This window comes from Coregonus clupeaformis, chromosome 27 (genome assembly GCF_020615455.1).
Source record: "Coregonus clupeaformis isolate EN_2021a chromosome 27, ASM2061545v1, whole genome shotgun sequence".
NCBI lineage: Eukaryota > Metazoa > Chordata > Actinopteri > Salmoniformes > Salmonidae > Coregonus > Coregonus clupeaformis.
Window position 1 is genome coordinate 2,660,924 of NC_059218.1, and position 24,124 is coordinate 2,685,047.

The window sequence follows — 24,124 nt, forward strand, 5'->3', positions numbered from 1 at the left end:
GCCTTCCCACTGGGCCCAGTTTGTTAGTCTCCACAGCCCACAGATGGCTTTACTACAGAGTGTGTGTCCTTGTTTGTTTACACACACACACACACATGTGCATGTACACAAACATACACAAAAATATATCATGCATGTATACTCATGTGCGCACACACACACACACACACACACAGATGGCTTCAAGTTTTTGTCTGTGTCTGCTGCCTCCTTAAACTGTGGACAAACAAACAGGGAAACTGTTCCCACAGTGTTTTACGGACAGGCTGGGAAATTCAGTTGATTCCCGACCCGGAATTCTATTTACGCCACACACGTCATGTTTAATTGTTTCCTCCCGTAGGGAGTCCCATGACCCTGTGGATAGGGCTGGCGATATAGCCTAAAAATCATATACTTTTTTTTTTCAAACATATGGACGATTCACACCCATTGACTTTTTCCACATTTTGTTACATTACAGCCTTATTCTAAAATGGATGAAAGATATTGTTTTCTCATCAATATACACACAATACCCCATAATGACGAAGCGAAAACAAGTTTTTCGATATTTCTGCAAATGTGTATATATACAGTGGGGAGAACAAGTATTTGATACACTGCCGATCTTGCAGGTTTTCCTACTTACAAAGCATGTAGAGGTCTGTAATTTTTATCATAGGTACACTTCAAAAATCCTGAAAATGACATTGTATGATTTTTAAGTAATTAATTTGCATTTTATTGCATGACATAATTATTTGATCACCTACCAACCAGTAAGAATTCCGGCTCTCACAGACCTGTTAGTTTTTTTAAAGAAGCCCTCCTGTTCTCCACTCATTACCTGTACTAACTGCACCTGTTTGAACTCGTTACCTGTATAAAAGACACCTGTCCACACACTCAATCAAACAGACTCCAACCTCTCCACAATGGCCAAGACCAGAGAGCTGTGTAAGGACATCAGGGATAAAATTATAGACCTGCACAATGCTGGGATGGGTTACAGGCCAATAGACAAGCAGCTTGGTGAGAAGGCAGCAACTATTGGCTCAATTATTAGAAAATGGAAGAAGTTCAAGATGACGGTCAATCACCCTCGGTCTGGGGCTCCATGCAAGATCTCACCTCGTGGGGCATCAATGATCATGAGGAAGGTGAGGGATCAGCCCAGAACTACACGGCAGGACCTGGTCAATGACCTGAAGAGAGCTGGGATCACAGTCTCAAAGAAAACCATTAGTAACACACTACGCCATCATGGATTAAAATCCTGCAGCGCACGCAAGGTCCCCCTGCTCAAGCCAGCGCATGTCCAGGCCCGTCTGAAGTTTGCCAATGACCATCTGGATGATCCAGAGGAGGAATGGGAGAAGGTCATGTGGTCTGATGAGACAAAAATAGAGCTTTTTGGTCTAAACTCCACTCGCCGTGTTTGGAGGAAGAAGGATGAGTACAACCCCAAGAACACCATCCCAACCGTGAAGCATGGAGGTGGAAACATCATTCTTTGGGGATACTTTTCTGCAAAGGGGACAGGACGACTGCACCGTATTGAGTGGAGGATGGATGGGGCCATGTATCGCGAGATCTTGGCCAACAACCTCCTTCCCTCAGTAAGAGCATTGAAGATGGGTCGTGGCTGGGTCTTCCAGCATGACAATGACCCGAAACACACAGCCAGGGCGACTAAGGAGTGGCTCCGTAAGAAGCATCTCAAGGTCCTGGAGTGGCCTAGCCAGTCTCCAGACCTGAACCCAATAGAAAATCTTTGGAGGGGGCTGAAAGTCCTTATTGCCCAGCGACAGCCCCGAAACCTGAAGGATCTGGAGAAGGTCTGTATGGAGGAGCGGGCCAAAATCCCTGCTGCAGTGTGTGCAAACCTGGTCAAGACCTACAGGAAACGTATGATCTCTGTAATTTCAAACAAAGGTTTCTGTACCAAATATTAAGTTCTGCTTTTCTGAAGTATCAAATACTTATGTCATGCAATAAAATGCAAATTCATTACTTAAAAATCATACAATGTGATTTTCTGGATTTTTGTTTTAGATTCCGTCTCTCTCAGTTGAAGTGTACCTATGATAAAAATTACAAACCTCTACATGCTTTGTAAGTAGGAACACCTGCAAAATCGGCAGTGTATCAAATGCTTGTTCTCCCCACTGTGTGTGTGTGTGTGTGTGTGTGTATGTATGTATATATGTGTATATATATATATATATATATATATATATATATATATATATATATATATATAAAAAATATACCTTATTTACATAAGTATTCAGACCCCTTTGCTATGACACTTGAAATTGAGATCAGGTGCATCCTGTTTCCATTGATCATCCTTAAGATGTTTCTACAACTTGATTGGAGTCCATCTGGGGTAAATTAAATTGATTGGACATGATTTGGAAAGGCACACACTGGTCTATGTAAGGCCCCACAGTTGACAGTGCATGTCAGAGCAAAAACCAAGCCATGAGGTCGAAAGAATTTTCTGTAGAGATCGGAGACAGGATTGTGTCGAGGCACAGATCTGGGGAAGGGTACCACAACATTTCTGCAGCATTGAAGGTCTCCAAGAACACAGTGGCCTCCATCATTCTTAAATTGAAGAAAGTTTGGAACCAACAAGACTCTTCCTAGAGCAGGCCTCCCAGCCAAACTGAGCAATCGGGGGAGAAGGGCTTTGTTCAGGGAGGTGCCAAGAAGCCGATGGTCACACTGATAGAGCTCCAGAGTTCCTCTGTGGAGATGGGAGAACCTTCCAGAAGGACAACCATCTCTGCAGCACTCCACCAATCAGGCTTTATGGTAGAGTGGCCAGACGGAAGCCACTCCTCAGTAAAAGGCACATGACAGCCCGCTTGGAGTTTGCCAAAAGGCATCTAAAGACACTCAGACCATTAGAAACAAGATTCTCTGGTCTGATGAAACCAAGATTTAACTCTTTGGCCTGTATGCCAAGCGTCACATCTGGAGGAAAGCTGGCACCATCCCTATGGTGAAGCATGGTGGTGGCAGCATCATGCTGTGGGGATGTCTTTCAGCGGCAAGGACTGGGAGACTAGTCAGGATCGTGGGAAAGCTGAACGGAGAAAAGTACAGAGATCCTTGATGAAAACCTGCTCCAGAGGGCTCAGTACCTCAGACTGGGGCGAAGGTTCACCTTCCAACAGGACAATGACCCTAAGCACACAGCCAAGACAATGCAGGAGTGGCTTCGGAACAAGTCCCTTAATGTCCTTGAGTGGCCCAGCCAGAACCCGATCCAACATCTCTGGAGAGACCTGAAAATAGCTGTGCAGCGACGCTCCCCATCCAAACTGACAGAGCTTGAGAGGATCTGCAGAGAAGAATGGAAGTTTTTCACAACATTATTCTCCATCTTCTCACACTCGACCAGAAAACCTCTCCAAAATACTTCAGAATTAAGTGATTTAGGCCAAGGCGTTGTATGTTTTTTAACTCCTTAAGGTTGACATCTGCGCCCCTGCAGAAATGTAATTAGTATAATAAAAATATCTGCATAAAAATCTGTCCGTTTAAGCTAGAGAGATCTGTTTTTTTGCATCGGATGCATCTCAATCCACCGCATCCGCCTATGTCGCATTTACGAATCTGCGGTGAAAAGTTACAGAGCTAGAGCAGTGTGTCAGACTATGAGATCCCGAAAATCAGTCTTCTCACAAAATCGTCTGTAGCGTCCTAACGGTTTGGCCTACAAAACTATTATGACCCCTCTATGGAAAGATGAGACTCTCACGAACACGATGGTGTTCTCCGTTTTGCTCTACGACCCCTCATGGGACTCGTCTGAAGTCGGTACAGCCGATCTGCTAACTTCTGTCTGTAGCATCCGAACAGTTTGGGCTACACACTAATGTGACCCCCACTAATGTGACCCCCTCACTAACATGCACGTCGGTTGTTTTGCTCTAGGACGCCCACAAGCCTCACAAGACTTGTTGAAAGGTCACCCGGCACCAGTTGAAAAAATTAATGGAAGGACATATGGAGACAGAAAAATAATATCCTGATCTTTCTTATAGGACAGACACTAGAGAACAAACTTATTTGGATTTTTTGGGGACTATCTGTTGTTCTATGTAGTGCATCTGTTATTCAATGTGTTTGTATGGGCTAATAGCAGGAAGGCCAAAATGTTATTTTTTAATCAAATAATTTTGGGTATATTTTTGTATATTTCAAATTCTAACTCAAATAGCTAAATGATCCTTGGGATGACCTTCTTAAAACAATTGCATATACACTACCGTTCAAAAGTTTGGGGTCACTTAGAAATGTTTTTTGTCCATTAAAATAACATAAAATTGATCAGAAATGGTTGAGTATCTGGAGAATCAGCAATTGTGGGTTTGATTACAGGCTCAAAATGGCCAGAAACAAATAACCTTCTTCTGAAAGTCGTCAATCTATTCTTGTTCTGAGTAATTGCCATGAAACTGAAGATCTCGTACAACGCTGTGTACTACTCCCTTCACAGAACAGCGCAAACTGGCTCTAACCAGAATAGAAAGAGGAGTGGGAGGCCCCGGTGCACAACTGAGCAAGAGGACAAATACATTAGTGTCTAGTTTGAGAAACAGATGCCTCACAGGTCCTCAACTGGCAGCTTCATTAAATAGTACCTGCAAAACACCAGTCTCAACTGAAGAGGTGACTCCGGGATGCTGACCTTCTAGGCAGAGATGCAAAGAAAAAGCCGTATCTCAGACTGGCCAATAAAAATAAAAGATTAAGATGGGCAAAAGAACACAGACACTGGACAGTTGAAGATTGGAAAAAAGTGTTATGGACAGATGAATCGAAGTTTGAGGAAGAAGAACATTTGTGAGACGCAGACCAAATGAAAAGATGCTGGAGTAGTGCTTGATGCCATCTGTCAAGGATGGTGGAGGCAATGTGATGGTCTGGGGGTGCTTTGGTGGTGGTAAAGTGGGAGATTTGTACAGGGTAAAAGGGATCTTGAAGAAGGAAGGCTATCACTCCATTTTGCAATGCCATGCCATACCCTGTGGACGGTGCTTGATTGGATCCAATTTCCTCCTACAACAGGACAATGACCCAAAGCACAGCTCCAAACGATGCAATATCTATTTAGGGAAGAAGCAGTCAGCTGGTATTCTGTCTAAAATGGAGTGGCCAGCACAGTTACCGGATCTCAACCCTATTGAGCTGTTGTGGGAACAGCTTGACCGTAAGAGGTGCCGATCAAGCCAATTCAAGTTGTGGGAGGTGCTTCAGGAAGTATGAGGTGAAATCTCTTCAGATTACCTCAACAAATGGACAACTAGAATACCAAAGGTCTGCAAGGCTGTAATTGCTGCACATTGAGGATTCTTTGACGAAAGCAAAGTTTGAGGGACACAATTATTATTTCAATTAAAAATAAATATTTTTTAACCTTGCCAATGACTACATTTCCTATTCATTCTGCTATAATTCCTATTCAAACTCATTTCATGTATGTTTTCATGGAAAACAAGGACATTTCTAAGTGACCCCAAACCTTGGAACGGTAGTGTAGCTTAGTAGAACCCCCCCCCCCTCCCCTGGCTTAGACAGAGCTTAGAATCTTATGGGTTAAACTGTGAAGTTGTCGTGAAGCAGTGTTTTGCAGCCAATTATTTTGGTCTCTCTGAAGCCTAAAGGGTGTGTCCTGGCTATAAACACTGGTTTCACTAGCTAACGGCATGTCCCAAGAAATTTACAAAGTGCCCGTCCACAACCAAGCCAGTAGTGGAGTTTTCCGATTACACGATTTCTAACCATTGCCGGGGTTCACAATTCCTTTCCTGAGGGACCCCAAGTGTGTGTGCTTGTGTGTTACCACTGATTACTTTTCCATTGGAGCCCATTCCATCTCGTTTGGCGCAGGGATAAATGACATAGCGGCTCCCTAACACACGCACCCCCCACCCCCCAGAACAGACCCCTCATTGTAGCGGTGTTATTGACGCATGTTTCCAATCATGGCGGCAACAGCATAAACATTAACTTCTCCATTCTCGCTCTCTTTTTCTTCTTTATCTCCCTCCATCTTTTTTTTTTTTTACATTATCCAGATGACGATGACGAATGCAAAGCCGCAACGAAGCCCCTGTTGAAAAAAGGCAGGCAGCCCGCCTTTGAGTTACCTTACTTTTCCTTTTCTCTCCTTCTATTACTTTCACTCACTCGCACACATACTCATTCTTTCTCTCTGTCATATAACCGTATTAAAAAATATATATATCTTGCTCTCACTCTGTCATGAGCTTTCGAAAAGCAGTCGAACCTGGTTGAGTTTGGTTTTCTGTTTCTATTGCTCTCACCGTCATGCACACACTGTCTCTCACTCTTTGTTACTCTGTCTTTCTCTGTCATCTAGTAGTCTTAACTGCCTTGCTAGCTGCCTGGCTCTGGGAATAACTGTGTACGTTTTTCCTCCTTTCCTCTTTCCGCTCCTAACTCACTCTGGCTTCCTGTAGCTCTAACGCAGTCTCTGAAGCACCGTTGCGTGTGTGTGTGCTCTGATGTTGTATTTTCTTTAAATCCTTTCTTTCCTGGACTTCCTCAGTCTTAAGTGCCTGTTTCTTCTCTCAACAGAGATGACACTGTCTTCAGTACTTTGTCACTGTCTCTGTCTGTTCCTTTCTAGCAGGCTGCTCTTTGGATTTGTCCCTCTTCTCTTTCTTCCTCTCTGTCTATGTCTCGCTCTCCTGTTGTAATAGTCATATGCTTTTCAGGTACAGCTGTTTGATATCCATTCTGTCACCTTAGCCAAGTCACAGACATTCACTAAGACAGACCGAGTAGAGAAGGGAATGTTACAATAAAGACACTCACTGACTGCACACAGTTTACATTCCACTGAGCCCACTTCAGAGATGGTTTCCATTGTACCGTGACTGTTAGATAAATACCCCACTTCCTTGGATTTCTATCACACACTCAAAGTAAGTCACACACAGCCTGGTGCCAGATCTGTTTAGGCTGTCTTGCTAATGACCACAGTGCTTATCTAGGATCAGGTCCGTATAATCTTATTCATTATGATCTGAAAGACAAAACGGATCCTAGACACTTTATGAATGTGTGCCCAGTCTTAGTCACACATAGTGAGGAATTTCTAGCTAAGTCGTCTCCCTCATTGAGGATGCAACTTCCTGTCTTGATCTTAGTGTCTGACATAGCACTTTTTTGGCCACACAGACAAGAGCCCCCAGAGGTTGAACGTGGCAGACCAGAGGCTGCTGGACGCCAGTCAGCTGTTCAAGAGGAAACAGGGCAAGGGCACCGTGGACGTGTGGTGGCTCTTTGACGATGGCGGTGAGTTTGGCCCTCCAGACCACCAGGGGGTGATTTGTGGTTACTTTTTGCCTATTGGTTGCTGTTACAGAGCAGCTTGGTTGTAGTATGAAGATTTACAAACACTGTATTGAGTATAGAATTCAGGACAGTCAATTCAGGAAGAGGTCAGGATGACTGAGCAGTCTAAAGCGTGCTGCGCTCACAATTAGAATTGGTTGAGAATATCACTTCTGTTACTGGTTGTGAATATCACTGGTGAGTAACATATGTAACAAGAGTAACATGCCACTGAGCAATTTGAAAAACATACATTGGACAAGTAACATTGCACCAACATGAGTGGAGTAGGCACAGCAGCCATGTTGACACTTTGAAAACATTTAAAGAGACCTTAGTGTGCGACCATAACTCTGCACATCAGTAAGAAGAGACTGGTATTGCTGCATTGCACCAAAGGCAGATGGTGACTGACTGTGTCTCTGTATTGTGACTGTGCCAGGCCTTACCCTGCTCATCCCCTACCTGCTCACCAACAAGAAGAAGTGGAAGGACTGCAAGATCCGCGTCTTCATCGGAGGCAAGATCAACAGGATCGACCACGACCGCAGAGCGTGAGTCACCTTCTATTCACTACAGATCTTTATTGCTGTTCTATTCACTGTAGATCTATACTGCCAATGGGAATGTATTGAAAGTACACTACATGACCACAAGTATGTGGACAGCTGCTCGTCGAACATCTCATTCCAAAATCATGGGCATTAATATGGAGTTGGACCCCCCTTTGCTGCCTCCACTCTTCTGGGAGGCTTTCCACTAGATTTTGGAACATTGCTGCAGGGACTTGCTTCCATTCAGCCACAAGAGCATTAGTGAGGTCGGGCACCGATGTTAGGCGATTAGGCCTGGCTCGCAGTCGGCGTTCAAATTCATCCCAAAGGTGTTCGATAGAGTTGAGGTCAGGGCTCTGTGCAGGCCAGTCCAGTTATTCCACACCGATCTCAACAAACCATTTCTGTATGGACCTCGCTTTGTGCGCAGGGGCATTGTCATGCTGAAACAGGAAAGGGCGTTCCCCAAACTGTTGCCACAAAGTTGGAAGCATAGAATCGTCTAGAATGTCATTGTATGATGTAGCGTTAAGATTTCCCTTCACTGGAACTAAGGGGCCTAGCCAGAACCATGAAAAACAGCCCTAGACCATTATTCATCTTCCACCTAACTTTACAGTTGGCACTATGCATTCCGCCAGGTAGCGTTCTCCTGGCATCTGCTAAACCCAGATTTGTCCGTCGGACTGCCAGATGGTGATGCGTGATTAATCACTCCAGAGAACGCGTTCCCACTCCAGCTGACGCTTGGCATTGCGCATGGGGATCTTAGACTTGTGTGCGGCTGCTTGGCCATGGAAATGGAAACCCATTTCATAAAGCTCCCGACAAACAGTTAATGTGTAGACGTTGCTTCCAGAGGTAGTTTGGAACTTGGTAGTGAGTGTTGCAACCGTGGACAGACGATTTTTACGTGCTTCAGCACTCGGCGGTCCCGTTCTGTGAGCTTGTGTGGCCTACCACTTCGCAGCTGAGCCGTTGTTGCTCCTAGACATTTCCACTTCACAATAACAGCACTTACATTTGCCCGGGCAGCTCTAGCAGGGCAGAAATTTGACAAACAGACTTGTTGGAAAGGTGGCATCCTATGACGGTGCCACGTTGAAAGTCACTGGGCTCTTCAGTAAGACCGTTCTAATGCCAATGTTTGTCTATGGAGATTGCATGGCTGTGTGCTCGATTTAATACACCTGTCAGCAACGGGTGTTGCTAAAATAGCCGAATCAACTAATCTGAAGCGGTGTCCACATACTTTTGTATATACAGTGGGGAGAACAAGTATTTGATACACTGCCGATTTTGCAGGTTTTCCTACTTACAAAGCATGTAGAGGTCTGTAATTTTTATCATAGGTACACTTCAACTGTGAGAGACAGAATCTAAAACAAAAATCCAGAAAATCACATTGTATGATTTTTAAGTAATTAATTTGCATTTTATTGCATGACATAAGTATTTGATACATCAGAAAAGCAGAACTTAATATTTGGTACAGAAACCTTTGTTTGCAATTACAGAGATCATACGTTTCCTGTAGGTCTTGACCAGGTTTGCACACACTGCAGCAGGGATTTTGGCCCACTCCTCCATACAGACCTTCTCCAGATCCTTCAGGTTTCGGGGCTGTTGATGGGCAACACAGACTTTCAGCTCCCTCCAAAGATGTTCTATTGGGTTCAGGTCTGGAGACTGGCTAGGCCACTCCAGGACCTTGAGATGCTTCTTACGGAGCCACTCCTTAGTTGCCCTGGCTGTGTGTTTCAGGTCGTTGTCATGCTGGAAGACCCAGCCACGACCCATCTTCAATGCTCTTACTGATGGAAGGAGGTTGTTGGCCAAGATCTCGCGATACATGGCCCCATCCATCCTCCCCTCAATACGGTGCAGTCGTCCTGTCCCCTTTGCAGAAAAGCATCCCCAAAGAATTATGTTTCCACCTCCATGCTTCACGGTTGGGATGGTGTTCTTGGGGTTGTACTCATCCTTCTTCTTCCTCCAAACACAGCGAGTGGAGTTTAGACCAAAAAGCTCTATTTTTGTCTCATCAGACCACATGACCTTCTCCCATTCCTCCTCTGGATCATTCAGATGGTCATTGGCAAACTTCAGACGGGCCTGGACATGCGCTGGCTTGAGCAGGGGGACCTTGCGTGCGCTGCAGGATTTTAATCCATGACGGCGTAGTGTGTTACTAATGGTTTTCTTTGAGACTGTGGTCCCAGCTCTCTTCAGGTCATTGACCAGGTCCTGCTGTGTAGTTCTGGGCTGATCCCTCACCTTCCTCATGATCATTGATGCCCCACGAGGTGAGATCTTGCATGGAGCCCCAGACCGAGGGTGATTGACCGTCATCTTGAACTTCTTCCATTTTCTAATAATTGTGCCAACAGTTGTTGCCTTCTCACCAAGCTGCTTGCCTATTGTCCTGTAGCCCATCCCAGCCTTGTGCAGGTCTACAATTTTATCCCTGATGTCCTTACACAGCTCTCTGTTCTTGGCCATTGTGGAGAGGTTGGAGTCTGTTTGATTGAGTGTGTGGACAGGTGTTTTTTATACAGGTAACGAGTTCAAACAGGTGCAGTTAATACAGGTAATGAGTGGAGAACAGGAGGGCTTCTTAAAGAAAAACTAACAGGTCTGTGAGAGCTGGAATTCTTACTGTTTGGTAGGTGATCAAATACTTATGTCATGCAATAAAATGCAAATTAATTACTTAAAAATCATACAATGTGATTTTCTGGATTTTTGTTTTAGATTCCGTCTCTCATAGTTGAAGTGTACCTATGATAAAAATTACAGACCTCTACATGCTTTGTAAGTAGGAAAACCTGCAAAATCGGCAGTGTATCAAATACTTGTTCTGTACATTGTATTAGTGAATGACGCATTTTCCTATTCTTCCATTCTTTCCATTCCATAATGAGTAATACATTTTTATATTCTCTTACATCCTAGATTTAGGTCTGTCTGGCAAATTCCCTCTAAAACTCTCAAACCCCTAATACCTCCAATGCTAAATACGATCAGTGTGTTACTGGTTCGAGGGATGAGCTCGCTCTGCTCTTAGCTGCCCGTCAGAGCCCTAAGCTGCATCGCCTTCCAAAAATACTGCTTAGTCACTGACTGGCATGGGCACGGCCCAACGGGATTAAATCCACGTTGTTCCACCACCACATTAAATCTGCATGTCTTTTTATATAACAATGTATTGTTGTATTCGCTTCACAGAAGCAGGTTAGGGTCTCTATCTTTCTCTCTCTCTTTCACACTATTTCTGATTCTATTCATCTCTATCTCTCTCTTTCTCCCACTCTTCTGTTTTCTCTCTGTCTCTCTCTTTCAGTCTCTTTCTCTCTGTGTTCTGTAAATTACAAACCAACGTGGCGGCAGTGTTATTGTCCAACGCAAATGTCCTGACCCTCACTCTCATTGTCCCCCACAGCTGCCTCCTGCCTCCTTTTGTTGGCTAAAATTAGCACCGCACTGGCAACCCAGGCCTTCCACCCTAGAGTGTGTGTGTGTGTGTGTGTGTCTGTGTGTGTGTGTGTCTGTGTGTGTGTGTGTCACAAGCCATATGTTTGTGCGTTCATTACTTGAAAAACCAGGAACAGACATTTCCTCACTAATTTAAAAAAGTTTCAGTATTGGCAATCTATCTTTTTTGGACATCATTCGTTCAATACTTTATTGCAATAATATCCCATCCAAACTCTCCGCATGTAATTGAGGATTCAAGTATCCCTTTGATATAAAAGTTGTTGGATATAAAAGTCGCCGTACTTAGGCAGACATGACATGTTTGGAGTCGCTGACCATGAAAATGTTTTGAGGTAGAAGTTATCCTTAGATTTAAAAAAGCCTAGGGAAATGACTGTCATAAACAGAAAGCCTCTCAACAGCCACAACAGCTTTTTTTTCTCTCCAAAATATCTGGAAAATATCGACATCAGCTCGCACCCGTTCGCTGTGATACTTCAAACAGCGGCAATCCTTTCAAATGGCTTATTGATGTCCTCAGTGGCTTGTGCGGTCTCTCCGAAGCTCTTGGATGTAAGTTGCATGAAATGTGGCTTCAGTGTTTTATAAAGCGTTTGTTATTCAATTTTCTCCTCAGGATGGCCACACTGCTCAGCAAGTTCAGGATAGACTTCTCCGACATCAACGTACTAGGAGACATCAACACCAAGCCCAAGAAAGAGAAGTATGTTGTTTTTCTTATGACCGTTCTGAGGTTGTCGGGCGGGTTGGGGTTGGCAATGATTTTAAAATGTCTATTTTAATTTCACAAATTTGTTCTAAATTGAAATGTCAAGGCAAAATGTATGTGAAAAGCGTCGTCCGGGGTAGGGGAGGGTTTGGCCCGGGGGCTTTACCTGGCTCATCGTGCTGCAGGCTAACTTCGGTCGTCAGTTGCACAGTGTTTCCTCTGACACATTAGTGCAGCTGGCTTCCGGGTTAAGCAGGCGGGTGTTAAGAACCGCGGTTTGGCGGGTCATGTTTCGGAGGACGCATGACTCGACCTTCACCTCTCCCGAGCCCGTTGGGGAGTTGCAGCAATGAGATTGGATTGCAATTGGGGAGAAAAAGGGGGTAAAATACAACAAGAAAAAGGAAAGTGAAGTGAGCACACCCTGTTCTTTGAACTGGGAGTCAACCAGTCTGCAAGCACTTAAATATTTACAGGAAACCCTTTTTATTGACATTCTCAAATATTAATAATGGGATAATTCCCTTTTGGACGCTTAAGTGGCATATTGCTGATTGCTAATGTAAGCTGCAGGCCGTAGAAAACGGATTATTGTGCATAGTAACAGACAGTAGCGTTTTGAAAATGTTAGTTTTTTCCTAGTTAGCTATGTTTCTCATCGACTTTTAATTATTTCCAATGCCTTGCGTAAAGAGACATTCATCGAAATGTATGCTACTAATGATAGCAGTCAGAAACAATCAAATTGAATGGTCCCCACGTTATTGTAACACAACCATTGCAATAATTCCAAATAATAATATAATATGCCATTTAGCAGATGCTTTTATCCAAAGCGACTTACAGTCATGTGCGCATACATTTTTACGTATGGGTGGTGCCAGGGATCGAACCCACTACCCTGGCGTTACAAGCGCCATGCTCTACCAATTGAGCTACAGAGGACCACCAAATCAAGTTCATTTGACTTGAATTTTTTTTGAATGAAACATATTACTGCAATATACAGGTAACTGCCTAAATAAAGGAAGTGCTTGAGTAAATGAGGGATACAAAGTATATTGAAAGCAGGTCCTTCCACACAGGTGTGGTTCCTGAGTTAATTAAGCAATTAACATCCCATCATGCTCAGGGTCATGTATAAAAATGCCCAGTTGCCCATTATATTGGCTACCATGGCTAGAAGAAGAGATCTGTGACTTTAAAAGAGTGGTCTCAAAGGAGCATAGCGGGGTTAAATTGTGTGTGTGATAGTGGGGTTAAATTGTGTGTATCAGTCACCAGATCTCAACCCAATTGAAGATTCTGGAGCGGCGCCTGAGACAGCGTTTTCCACCACCGTTATCAAAACACCAAATTTGGTATTTGTTAGGATACCCATTAGCAGCTGCAAAAGCATCAGCTACTCATCATGTGGTCCACATGACATAATACATAGTACAGACAATTATTAGTCAAGGACTGAAATACATAAATTTTTAACATCATACATAGCCTACATATCAGTACATACACACAATATCTAGGTCTAATACATAGTACAGTGCAAATTACAATACAATATATATATAAAATGGCGGTGTCTCTTCACAGTCCCCTTTGTGCAGTAAGGTGTTCTTTATTCCGTTTTTTTTAAACTGGTTTTATTGCTAGCTTGAGTTACCTGGGGTGGCAGAGTTCCATGTAGTCATGGCTCTATTTAATACTGTGCGTTTCCCAACCTCTGTTCTGGACCAGGGGCAGGGGAAAAATACATGTAATCTATGCACTTACATAGTGACTGGAGGACGCTTTTCCCGTGGTTCCTGTTGTAACGAGAAGCAATGTGCTTAATATTAGTAATGTTGCGCAACATGAGCTCATGGGCTCTCATGAAGTGTTTGTTTAGATTTGCATTGATGTCAGAGTGGTTAGAGGGACAATAGAGTGCTGAGTACCAGGCAATTAGCAAGTTTGGTAGGCTACTAATGGCCATCAGCAGCATTTACATTTTCGTCATTTAGCAGACGCTCTTATCCAGAGTGACTTACAAATTGGTGCATTCACCTTATGATAGCCAGTGGGACAACCACTTTACAATATGTTATTTTTTATTTATTTTTCTCTTTGGGGTGGGGTAAGGGGGGGTAGAAGGATTACTTTATCCTATCCCAGGTATTCCTTAAAGAGGTTGGGTTTCAAGTGTCTCCGGAAGGTGGTGAGTGACTCCGCTGTCCTGGCGTCGTGAGGGAGCTTGTTCCACCATTGGGGTGCCAGAGCAGCGAACAATTTTGACTGGGCTGAGCGGGAACTGTGCTTCCGCAGAGGTAGGGGGGCCAGCAGGCCAGAGGTGGATGAACGCAATGCCCTCGTTTGGGTGTAGGGACTGATCAGAGCCTGAAGGTACGGAGGTGCCGTTCCCCTCACAGCTCCGTAGCCAAGCACCATGGTCTTGTAGCAGATGCGAGCTTCAACTGGAAGCCAGTGGAGTGTGCGGAGGAGCAGGGTGACGTGAGAGAACTTGGGAAGGTTGAACACCAGACGGGCTGCGGCGTTCTGGATGAGTTGTAGGGGTTTAATGGCACAGGCAGGGAGCCCAGCCAACAGCGAGTTGCAGTAATCCAGACGGGAGATGACAAGTGCCTGGATTAGGACCTGTGCCGCTTCCTGTGTAAGGCAGGGTCGTACTCTGCAAATGTTGTAGAGCATGAACCTATAGGATCGGGTCACCGCCTTGATGTTAGCGGAGAACGAAAGGGTGTTGTCCAGGGTCACGCCAAGGCTCTGTGCACTCTGGGAGAAGGACACAACGTAGTTCTCAACCGTGATGGCGAGATCATGGAATGGGCAGTCCTTCCCCGGGAGGAAGAGCAGCACCGTCTTGCCGAGGTTCAGCTTGAGGTGGTGATCCGTCATCCACACTGATATGTCTGCCAGACATGCAGAGATGCGATTCGCCACCTGGTTATCAGAAGGGGGAAAGGAGAATATTAATTGTGTGTCGTCTGCGTAGCAATGATAGGAGAGGCCATGTGAGGATATGACGGAGCCAAGTGACTTGGTGTATAGCGAGAATAGGAGAGGGCCTAGAACTGAGCCCTGGGGGACACCAGTGGTGAGAGCACGTGGTGCGGAGACAGATTCTCGCAACGCCACCTGGTAGGAGCGACCTGTCAGGTAGGACGCAATCCAAGAGTGAGCCGCGCCAGAGATGCCCAACTCGGAGAGGGTGGAGAGGAGGATCTGATGGTTCACAGTATCAAAGGCAGCAGATAGGTCTAGAAGGACGAGAGCAGAGGAGAGAGAGTTAGCTTTAGCAGTGCGGAGAGCCTCCGTGACACAGAGAAGAGCAGTCTCAGTTGAATGACCAGTCTTGAAACCTGACTGGTTTGGATCAAGAAGGTCATTCTGAGAGAGATGGCAAGAGTTGGCTAAAGACGGCACGCTCAAGAGTTTTGTAGAGAAAAGAAAGAAGGGATACTGGTCTATAGTTGTTGACATCGGAGGGATTGAGTGTAGGTTTTTTGAGAAGGGGTGCAACTCTCGCTCTCTTGAAGATGGAAGGGACATAGCCAGCGGTCAAGGATGAGTTGATGAGCGAGGTGAGGTAAGGGAGAAGGTCTCCGGAAATGGTCTGGAGAAGAGAGGAGGGGATAGGGTCAAGCGGGCAGATTGTTGGGCGGCCGGCCGTCACAAGTCGCAAGATTTCATCTGGAGAGAGAGGGAGAAAGAAGTCAAAGCATAGGGTAGGGCAGTGTGAGCAGGACCAGCGGTGTCATTTGACTTAACGAGGATCGGATGTCGTCAACCTTCTTTTCAAAATGGTTGTGAAGTCATCCACAGAGAGGGAGGAGGAGGGAGGGAGGGGGGGAGGGGGGGGGGATTCAGCAGGGAGGAGAAGGTGGCAAAGAGCTTCCTAGGGTTAGAGGCAGGGGCTTGGAATTTAGAGTGGTAGAAAGTGGCTTTAGCAGCAGAAACAGAGGAAGAAAATGTAGAGACGAGGGAGTGAAAAGATGCCAGGTCCGCAGGACATCTAGTTTTCCTCCATTTCCGCTCGGCTGCCCGGAGCCCTGTTCTGTGAGCTCGCAATGAGTCGTCAAGCCACGGAGCAGGAGGGGAGGACCGAGCCGGACGGGAGGATAGAGGACATAGAGAGTCAAAGGATGCAGAAAGGGAGGAGAGGAGGGTTGAGGAGGCAGAATCAGGAGATTGGAGGGAGAAGGATTGAGCAGAGGGAAGAGATGATAGGATGGAAGAGGAGAGAGTAGCGGGAGAGAGAGAGCGAAGGTTCCGACGGCGCATTACCATCTGAGTAGGGGCAGAGTGAGTAGTGTTGGAGGAGAGCGAGAGAGAAAAGGATACAAAGTAGTGGTCAGAGACTTGGAGGGGATTTGCATTGAGATTAGTAGAAGAACAGCATCTAGTAAAGATGAGGTCAAGCGTATTGCCTGCCTTGTGAGTAGGGGGGGACGGTGAGAGGGTGAGGTCAAAAGAGGAGAGGAGTAGAAAGGAGGCAGAGAGAAATGAGTCAAAGGTAGACGTAGGGAGGTTAAAGTCACCCAGAACTGTGAGGGGTGAGCCATCCTCAGGAAAGGAACTTATCAAGGTGTCAAGCTTATTGATGAACTCTCCAAGGGAAGGGCGAAAAAGGGCGAAAAATGGAGGGCGAAAAATGACAAGGATGTTAAGCTTGAATGGGCTAGTGACTGTGACAGCATGGAATTCAAATGAGGAGATAGACAGATGGGTCAGGGGAAAAAGAGAGAACGTCCACTTGGGAGAGATAGGATTCCTGTGCCACCACCCCGCTGACCAGATGCTCTCGGGGTATGCGAGAACACATGGTCAGACGAGGAGAGAGCAGTAGGAGTAGCAGTGTTTTCTGTGGTAATCCATGTCTCCGTCAGCGCCAAGAAGTCGAGGGTCTGGAGGGTAGCATAGGCAGAGATGAACTCTGCCTTGTTGGCCGCAGAACGGCAGTTCCAGAGACTGCCGGAGACCTGGAACTCCACGTGGGTCGTGCGTGCAGGGACCACCAAATTAGAGTGGCAGCAGCCACACGGTGTGAGGCGTTTGTATGGCCTGTGCAGAGAGGAGAGAACAGGGATAGACAGACACATAGTTGACAGGCTACAGAAAATGGCTACAATAATGCAAAGGAGATCGGAATGAAATGAACTAAACATCTGGGAAAGCGAGAGAGCGGGGCCTCCCTCACTTATGTTTCACTGAAACACTCAAATATAACTCTCCCAACTTCCACTTTAGAAATTATAATTGTTGTAAACTACAGTGGTTCAATATTTCTAGGAATAAACTAACTTCGTTTATTCAGCTAGCTAACTTGGTACAGTATTCTTCAGTGAAAACCGTCCAGGGCACCGAATCCTATGACGCCATAGCCAAGTAGCATGCCAGCCTCCAATAACACGGTTTAGCACCAATACTCGGTTACAACAAACCACCAGTGTGTTAACATGCCAAGCAGATCATTCGTGTCCATGTCTAACGTTGTGTAAAGTTTTGGGTTAGTTTTGACAGTTTGAGTGAGTTCGTCAACTTATTCAGCCAGTTAGTTAGCTAGAATAGTTAGCATACTAGCTAGCCATTGCTCTCTGCCAACAAAAAAACCCTCCTTCCACGGCACAAACACACAGAGAGAGCTGGGAGAAGCCTAATTACCGTGATCAACAGTCACGTGTAATTTGACTGCCTTCATGACTCGTGACCGCCGGTGTGGCGGTAATATGGTCAACGTAAAAGCCCTAGTCGGTACAAGATGGTTTGTCCTTATTTATACAGTGGGGAAAAAAGTATTTAGTCAGCCACCAATTGTGCAAGTTCTCCCACTTAAAAAGATGAGAGAGGCCTGTAATTTTCATCATAGGTACACGTCAACTATGACAGACAAATTGAGAAAAAAAATCCAGAAAATCACATTGTAGGAGTAAGTATTTGGTCACCTACAAACAAGCAAGATTTCTGGCTCTCACAGACCTGTAACTTCTTCTTTAAGAGGCTCCTCTGTCCTCCACTCGTTACCTGTATTAATGGCACCTGTTTGAACTTGTTATCAGTATAAAAGACACCTGTCCACAACCTCAAACAGTCACACTCCAAACTCCACTATGGCCAAGACCAAAGAGCTGTCAAAGGACACCAGAAACAAAATTGTAGACCTGCACCAGGCTGGGAAGACTGAATCTGCAATAGGTAAGCAGCTTGGTTTGAAGAAATCAACTGTGGGAGCAATTATTAGGAAATGGAAGACATACAAGACCACTGATAATCTCCCTCGATCTGGGGCTCCACGCAAGATCTCACCCCGTGGGGTCAAAATGATCACAAGAACGGTGAGCAAAAATCCCAGAACCACACAGGGGGACCTAGTGAATGACCTGCAGAGAGCTGGGACCAAAGTAACAAAGCCTACCATCAGCAACACACTACGCCGCCAGGGACTCAAATCCTGCAGTGCCAGACGTGTCCCACCTGCTTAAGCCAGTACATGTCCAGGCCCGTCTGAAGTTTGCTAGAGTGCATTTGGATGATCCAGAAGAGGATTGGGAGAATGTCATACGGTCAGATGAAACCAAAATAGAACTTTTTGGTAAAAACTCAACTCGTCGTGTTTGGAGGACAAAGAATGCTGAGTTGCATCCAAAGAACAACATACCTACTGTTAAGCATGGGGGTGGAAACATGCTTTTGGGCTGTTTTTCTGCAAAGGGACCAGGACGACTGATCCGTGTAAAGGAAAGAATGAATGGGGCCATGTATCGTGAGATTTTGAGTGAAAACCTCCTTCCATCAGCAAGGGCATTGAAGATGAAACGTGGCTGGGTCTTTCAGCATGACAATTATCCCAAACACACCGCCCGGGCAACGAAGGAGTGGCTTCGTAAGAAGCATTTCAAGGTCCTGGAGTGGCCTAGCCAGTCTCCAGATCTCAACCCCATAGAAAATCTTTGGAGGGAGTTGAAAGTATGTGTTGCCCAGCGACAGCCCCAAAACATCACTGCTCTAGAGGAGATCTGCATGGAGGAATGGGCCAAAATACCAGCAACAGTGTGTGAAAACCTTGTGAAGACTTACAGAAAACGTTTGACCTGTGTCATTGCCAACAAAGGGTATTTAACAAAGTATTGAGAAACTTTTGTTATTGACCAAATACTTATTTTCCACCATAATTTGCAAATAAATTCATAAAAAATCCTACAATGTGATTTTCTGGATTTTTTTCTTTCTCATTTTGTCTGTCATAGTTGACGTGTACCTATGATGAAAATTACAGGCCTCTCTCATCTTTTTAAGTGGGAGAACTTGCACAATTGGTGGCTGACTAAATACCTGTTTTCCCCACTGTATATAGCAACAATTGTTTCACCTCTTCCACTGCCACTTTGTGAAACTCAAAACTACAGTGCTTGTCTTTCATTATTTGGTCCATTATGCATGCATATGAAGGCTCAGCATTTGTTGTCTGCATGTCATACCGAAGTTTGTAATCGTGTAAACAAAAAAGTTATTAAAGTGGTTGGCAATATCAAAGGGTTTTGTTATGAACAAGAATTTAATTTAAAGTACTATCATTCTTTATATCATTTATCTTTGTTCCATAGTATAGTTTCTTCTTTTTGTTACATGATTTCTCAATTTACTGTAGGTTTGCCAGTCTGCTGTGTTGTCAGACTTGTTTGCTATTCCCTTTGCCTTATCCCTCTCAGCCATACAGTTTTTCAATTCCCCATCTATCCATTGGTATTTGGCAGCTCTAACAGTCAGTTTCTTGTAGCATCCGGATGTTCCTCATTACACACATCAGACCAACAAATATTTTTCACATCTTCGACACTTAGGTCTAGTGTTTGGAACTTTGTATTTCTAGATATGGCTATTATATTATGATCACTACATCCGGTGGATGTGGATACTGCTTTAGAGCAGATTTCTGCAACATTAGTAAAGATGTGATCAATACACGTGGATGATTTAGTTACTGTTCTGTTTGTAAATACCCTGGTAGGTTGACTGATGACTTGAACCAGATTGCAGTCACTAGTTACAGCTTGGAGCTTCTTTTTGAGTGGGCAGCTTGATGACAACCAGATCAATACCGCCCTACTCATCGACCCCTTGGCTGTAAGAGGCATTCAGAACAGAAATTCTGTGTGCCTAGGCTGCATCAAAGTACTTAGAAAGCACATCTTGTTTTTCCCGCAGCTGAGCTAGCAGACGGAGAATCTCTTCCCTAAGCTGCTTGATGATGATACATTTGGAACAGACAAAGAATTTATGTTCATGAATGAGTTCCAACTTATTTTCCTCCTCTTGCATTGATATCATCTCGCACCTAGCGCATTTGAGCCCAGATGTAGACGCAAATACCACTGGTGTTTTGACTCTAACACTGCTAGCGTTATCTTGCTCTCTTAGCATGATGGCTAACCGCTAACTATTGTGTTTTTTAAGCAGGAATCCGGGACACAAACTTGCGTTCCCAGCTATCAGAACTTCCAATGGTTAAAGATAGTTGTTGTTGACATGATTAAAAACTATTTCATAAAAACAACAGATCGAGTGTCGACAGTACACTGATCTGTTGCGTGCTCAGATTTTTTATTTTCTTTATTTTTTTATTTTGTCACTTAGCAGACGCTCTTATCCAGAGCGACTTACAGTTAGTGAGTGCATACATTTTCATACTGGCCCCCCGTGGGAATCGAACCCACAACCCTGGCGTTGCATGGGACTATGATAGCTGTTGCGTGATGACGTATGCTCTCACATAGCATTGGGTTGAACTTTGACACATTCAATAATCATGACAGTGTTGGCTCTTGGGGGGATGCAACTCAATCTTAGGAAGGTGTTCCTAATGTTTGATATACTCAGTGTATAAACTCCAATATACTGGCCTGTCAAATATACTGTGCGTGTGTACTAATGTTTCTAACTAATCGTTTACTAACCTTTGATCCCCTGTGGTTGTGCAGTGTGACTGCTTTTGAAGAGATGATCGAGCCGTACCGGCTGAAGGAGGACGACATGGAGCAGGATACAGCGGAGGCACTGAAGGCCAGCGAGCCCTGGAGGATCACAGACAACGAGCTGGAGCTCTTTAGGGCCAAAGTAAATCTAACCACTCTAGCCATCACCATATTACTTACTCCTATCCAGTTATTTCAGATCTGTGAACATGGAAGTGGTAGGGGCTAGCTGTAGGATGCTAGGAGCCAAATAGAACCAAGCCTATAAACCATTTTGAAATGGGGTCCTCCAGAGTCTGGTATTGTGCCCAATGTCTTTGATGAGCTATATGGGGATGAAAGTACTCCCATATCTGCCTATCCTACAGCAAAGTGTGGCTGCTGCTTTAGATGGTAATCTCGTAACCCGACGGATGTGTGTCCACCTTAACCTGTGTTTTTGTTTTGGTTCTTCTCAGACTAATCGTCAGATCAGACTGAACGAACTGCTGAAGGAGCACTCAAGCACAGCTAACCTCATTGTCATGTAAGTAGATTTAAGAGCATTTATTTTTGTGTGTGTATTGAGGCCTTGTGTCTGGGGGCGGCAGGTAGCCTAGCGGATAAGAGCGTTGGGCCAGTAACCGAAAGATCACTGGTTAGAATCCCAGAACTGACTAGGTGAAAAATCTGTCAATGTGCCCTTGAGCAAGGCACTTAACCCAAATTGCTCCTGTAAGTCTCTCTGGATAAGAGCGTCTGCTAAATTACTAAAATGTAAATTGTAATAACAGCTGCTAAGTGAATCAGCTGGGTGCCCTGTAAACTGAGACGCCAGCCGCCCTCACATAAACACTCACTCTCCTCTGTCATCCTCTGTCACCTTTCCTCCATTTCCCCCCACTTCCCTGCCTCTTCTCTTCCACCTTTTCGCTCTGTTGCTCTCCCTTCTCTCTCTCAATCCACTCTTCATCCTCCTTTCTCTCTGCTATATTTACCTATTTTCCTATTCTCCCCCTCTCCATTTTCCTCTCATTTATTCTCCCTCTGCTTCCTCACTCGTCCTTCCCTCTCTATGCATGGGCGCACACAGACAATACTCCACTCGCACTCATTCAGTAGGGCTGTAGGTTAATTGCCCTAGCGTTGTCTCTCTCCACCACTGGCTTGGCTCTGCTTCAGTCCCTGCTGTCCTATCCTATTCACAACACCACATCACTACTGCTCTTCTCACCTCCACCACTGATACTGAATGGGGCCAGTGTCACTGGTTCTCCATTTTGTATCTCATTAATGGATGTGAAGAATATGATGTTTCAATGCTCTGTTAGTCAAACTGCACTTTATTGAAGTATGCGTGTGGTATTGAGTTGTTTATTGTGCTGTTGATATACGGGGCACAAGGGTGAGATTTGAAAGGATCCGAAACAGATAGGGCTATTTCTGTCCCTCATCACATTGTGTGAGAGAGTGAGTGCTGTTGTGAAGTCTGTGGGGAAACAAGACTAATGCAATACAAGTGGGACCTGATGGTGGGGCTGGTAACATGATTGATAGCCAGCCCATGTGAAGAACTCTTTATGTAACTGCCCAGGGAGTGTGACCGTATTGGTGATGTAACGGGAGCCCATCAGACCTAGGGTACATTTTAACAAAGCTTTTGTGGACATACGCCCAATCCCAAATCGACTCCTAGCCTCTACCCCATGGGTATTTTTCTCAACAGGTTATCTTCCCTATTGTGCCTTTTGGTAAGCACACTGTATGACAGTATGACTTCCTAAATCTATCTATCTATCTATCTACAGGAGCATGCCCTTGGCCAGAAAGGGAGCGGTGTCCAGTGCTCTTTACATGTCCTGGCTGGAGACTCTGTCCAAGGACCTGCCTCCCCTCCTCCTGGTGCGCGGCAACCACCAGAGCGTCCTCACCTTCTACTCTTAAACACACACACACACACACGCTGCCTTTGGGACTTCCCATCCCAGCGCCAGTCCTAACTAAGACACGCACACATACACTTCAATGAAGGTAGAAACAGTAGCAATTGATGATAATATAGTAATGATAAAGGATATGGTGTGGAGGTCCAGCCTCTTACACTACATGACCAAAAGTATGTGGACACCTGCTCGTCGACCATCTCATTCCAAAATTATGGGCATTAATATGGAGTTGGTCCCCCATTTGCTGCTATAACAGCCTCCACTCTTCTGGGAAGGCTTTCCACTAGATGTTGGAACGTTGCTGAAGGGACTTGCTTCCATTCAGCCACAAGCATTAGTGAGGTCTAGCACTGACGTTGGGCGATTAGGCCTGGCTCGCAGTCGGCATTCCAATTCATCCCAAAGATGTTCGATGGGGTTGAGGTCAGGGCTCTGTGCAGGCCAGTCAAGTTCTTCCACACCGGTCTCAACAAACCATTTCTATATGGACCTTGCTTTGTGCACGGGGGCATTGTCATGCTGAAACAGGAAAGGGCCTTCCCCAAACTGTTGCCACAAAGTTGAAAGCACAGAATCGTCTAGAATGTCATTGTATGCTGTAGCAATAAGATTTCCCTTCACTGGAACTAAGTGACCTAGCCCGAACCATGAAAGACAGCCCCAGACCATTATTCCTCCTCCACAAAACTTTACAGTTGGCACTATGTATTGGGGCAGGTAGCCTTCTCTTGGCATCCGCCAAACACAGATTTGTCCGTCGGACTGCCAGATGGTGAAGCGTGATTCATCACTCCAGAGAACACGTTTCCACTGCTCCAGAGTCCAATGGCGGTGAGCTTTACACTACTCCAGCCGACGCTTGGCATTGCGCATGGTGATCTTAGGCTTGTGTGCGGCTGCTCGGCCATGGAAACCCATTTAATGAAGCTCACTGTGAACAGTTCTTGTGCTGATGTTGCTTCCAGAGGCAGTTTGGAACTCTGTACTGAGTGTTGCAACCGAGGACAAACGATTTTTACGCACTCTGTGGTCCCGTTCTTTGAGCTTATGTGGTCTACCACTTCGCGGCTGAACCGATGTTGCTCCTAGACGTTTCCACTTCAC

The 24,124-nt window shown here is 45.2% G+C and overlaps 1 protein-coding gene across 2 annotated transcripts in view; it reads left to right on the forward strand.

The window, feature by feature from the left end:
• The window catches only part of LOC121541403 (solute carrier family 12 member 2-like), a 107,578-nt gene extending 84,334 nt beyond the window's left edge, over positions 1 to 23,244 (forward strand). Inside the window, exons 21-27 of one of the 2 annotated variants that reach the window (XM_041850389.2) lie at positions 6,081 to 6,128; positions 7,210 to 7,326; positions 7,808 to 7,919; positions 12,034 to 12,120; positions 21,102 to 21,237; positions 21,554 to 21,621; positions 22,883 to 23,244. In XM_041850389.2, the coding sequence (XP_041706323.2) occupies positions 6,081 to 6,128; positions 7,210 to 7,326; positions 7,808 to 7,919; positions 12,034 to 12,120; positions 21,102 to 21,237; positions 21,554 to 21,621; positions 22,883 to 23,018 (704 nt within the window). In that variant the 3' untranslated portion in view covers positions 23,019 to 23,244. The remainder of the gene's footprint in view (positions 1 to 6,080; positions 6,129 to 7,209; positions 7,327 to 7,807; positions 7,920 to 12,033; positions 12,121 to 21,101; positions 21,238 to 21,553; positions 21,622 to 22,882) is intronic. The other variant, XM_041850390.2, reaches the window with a different exon arrangement.
• Positions 23,245 to 24,124: the final 880 nt, after the last annotated feature.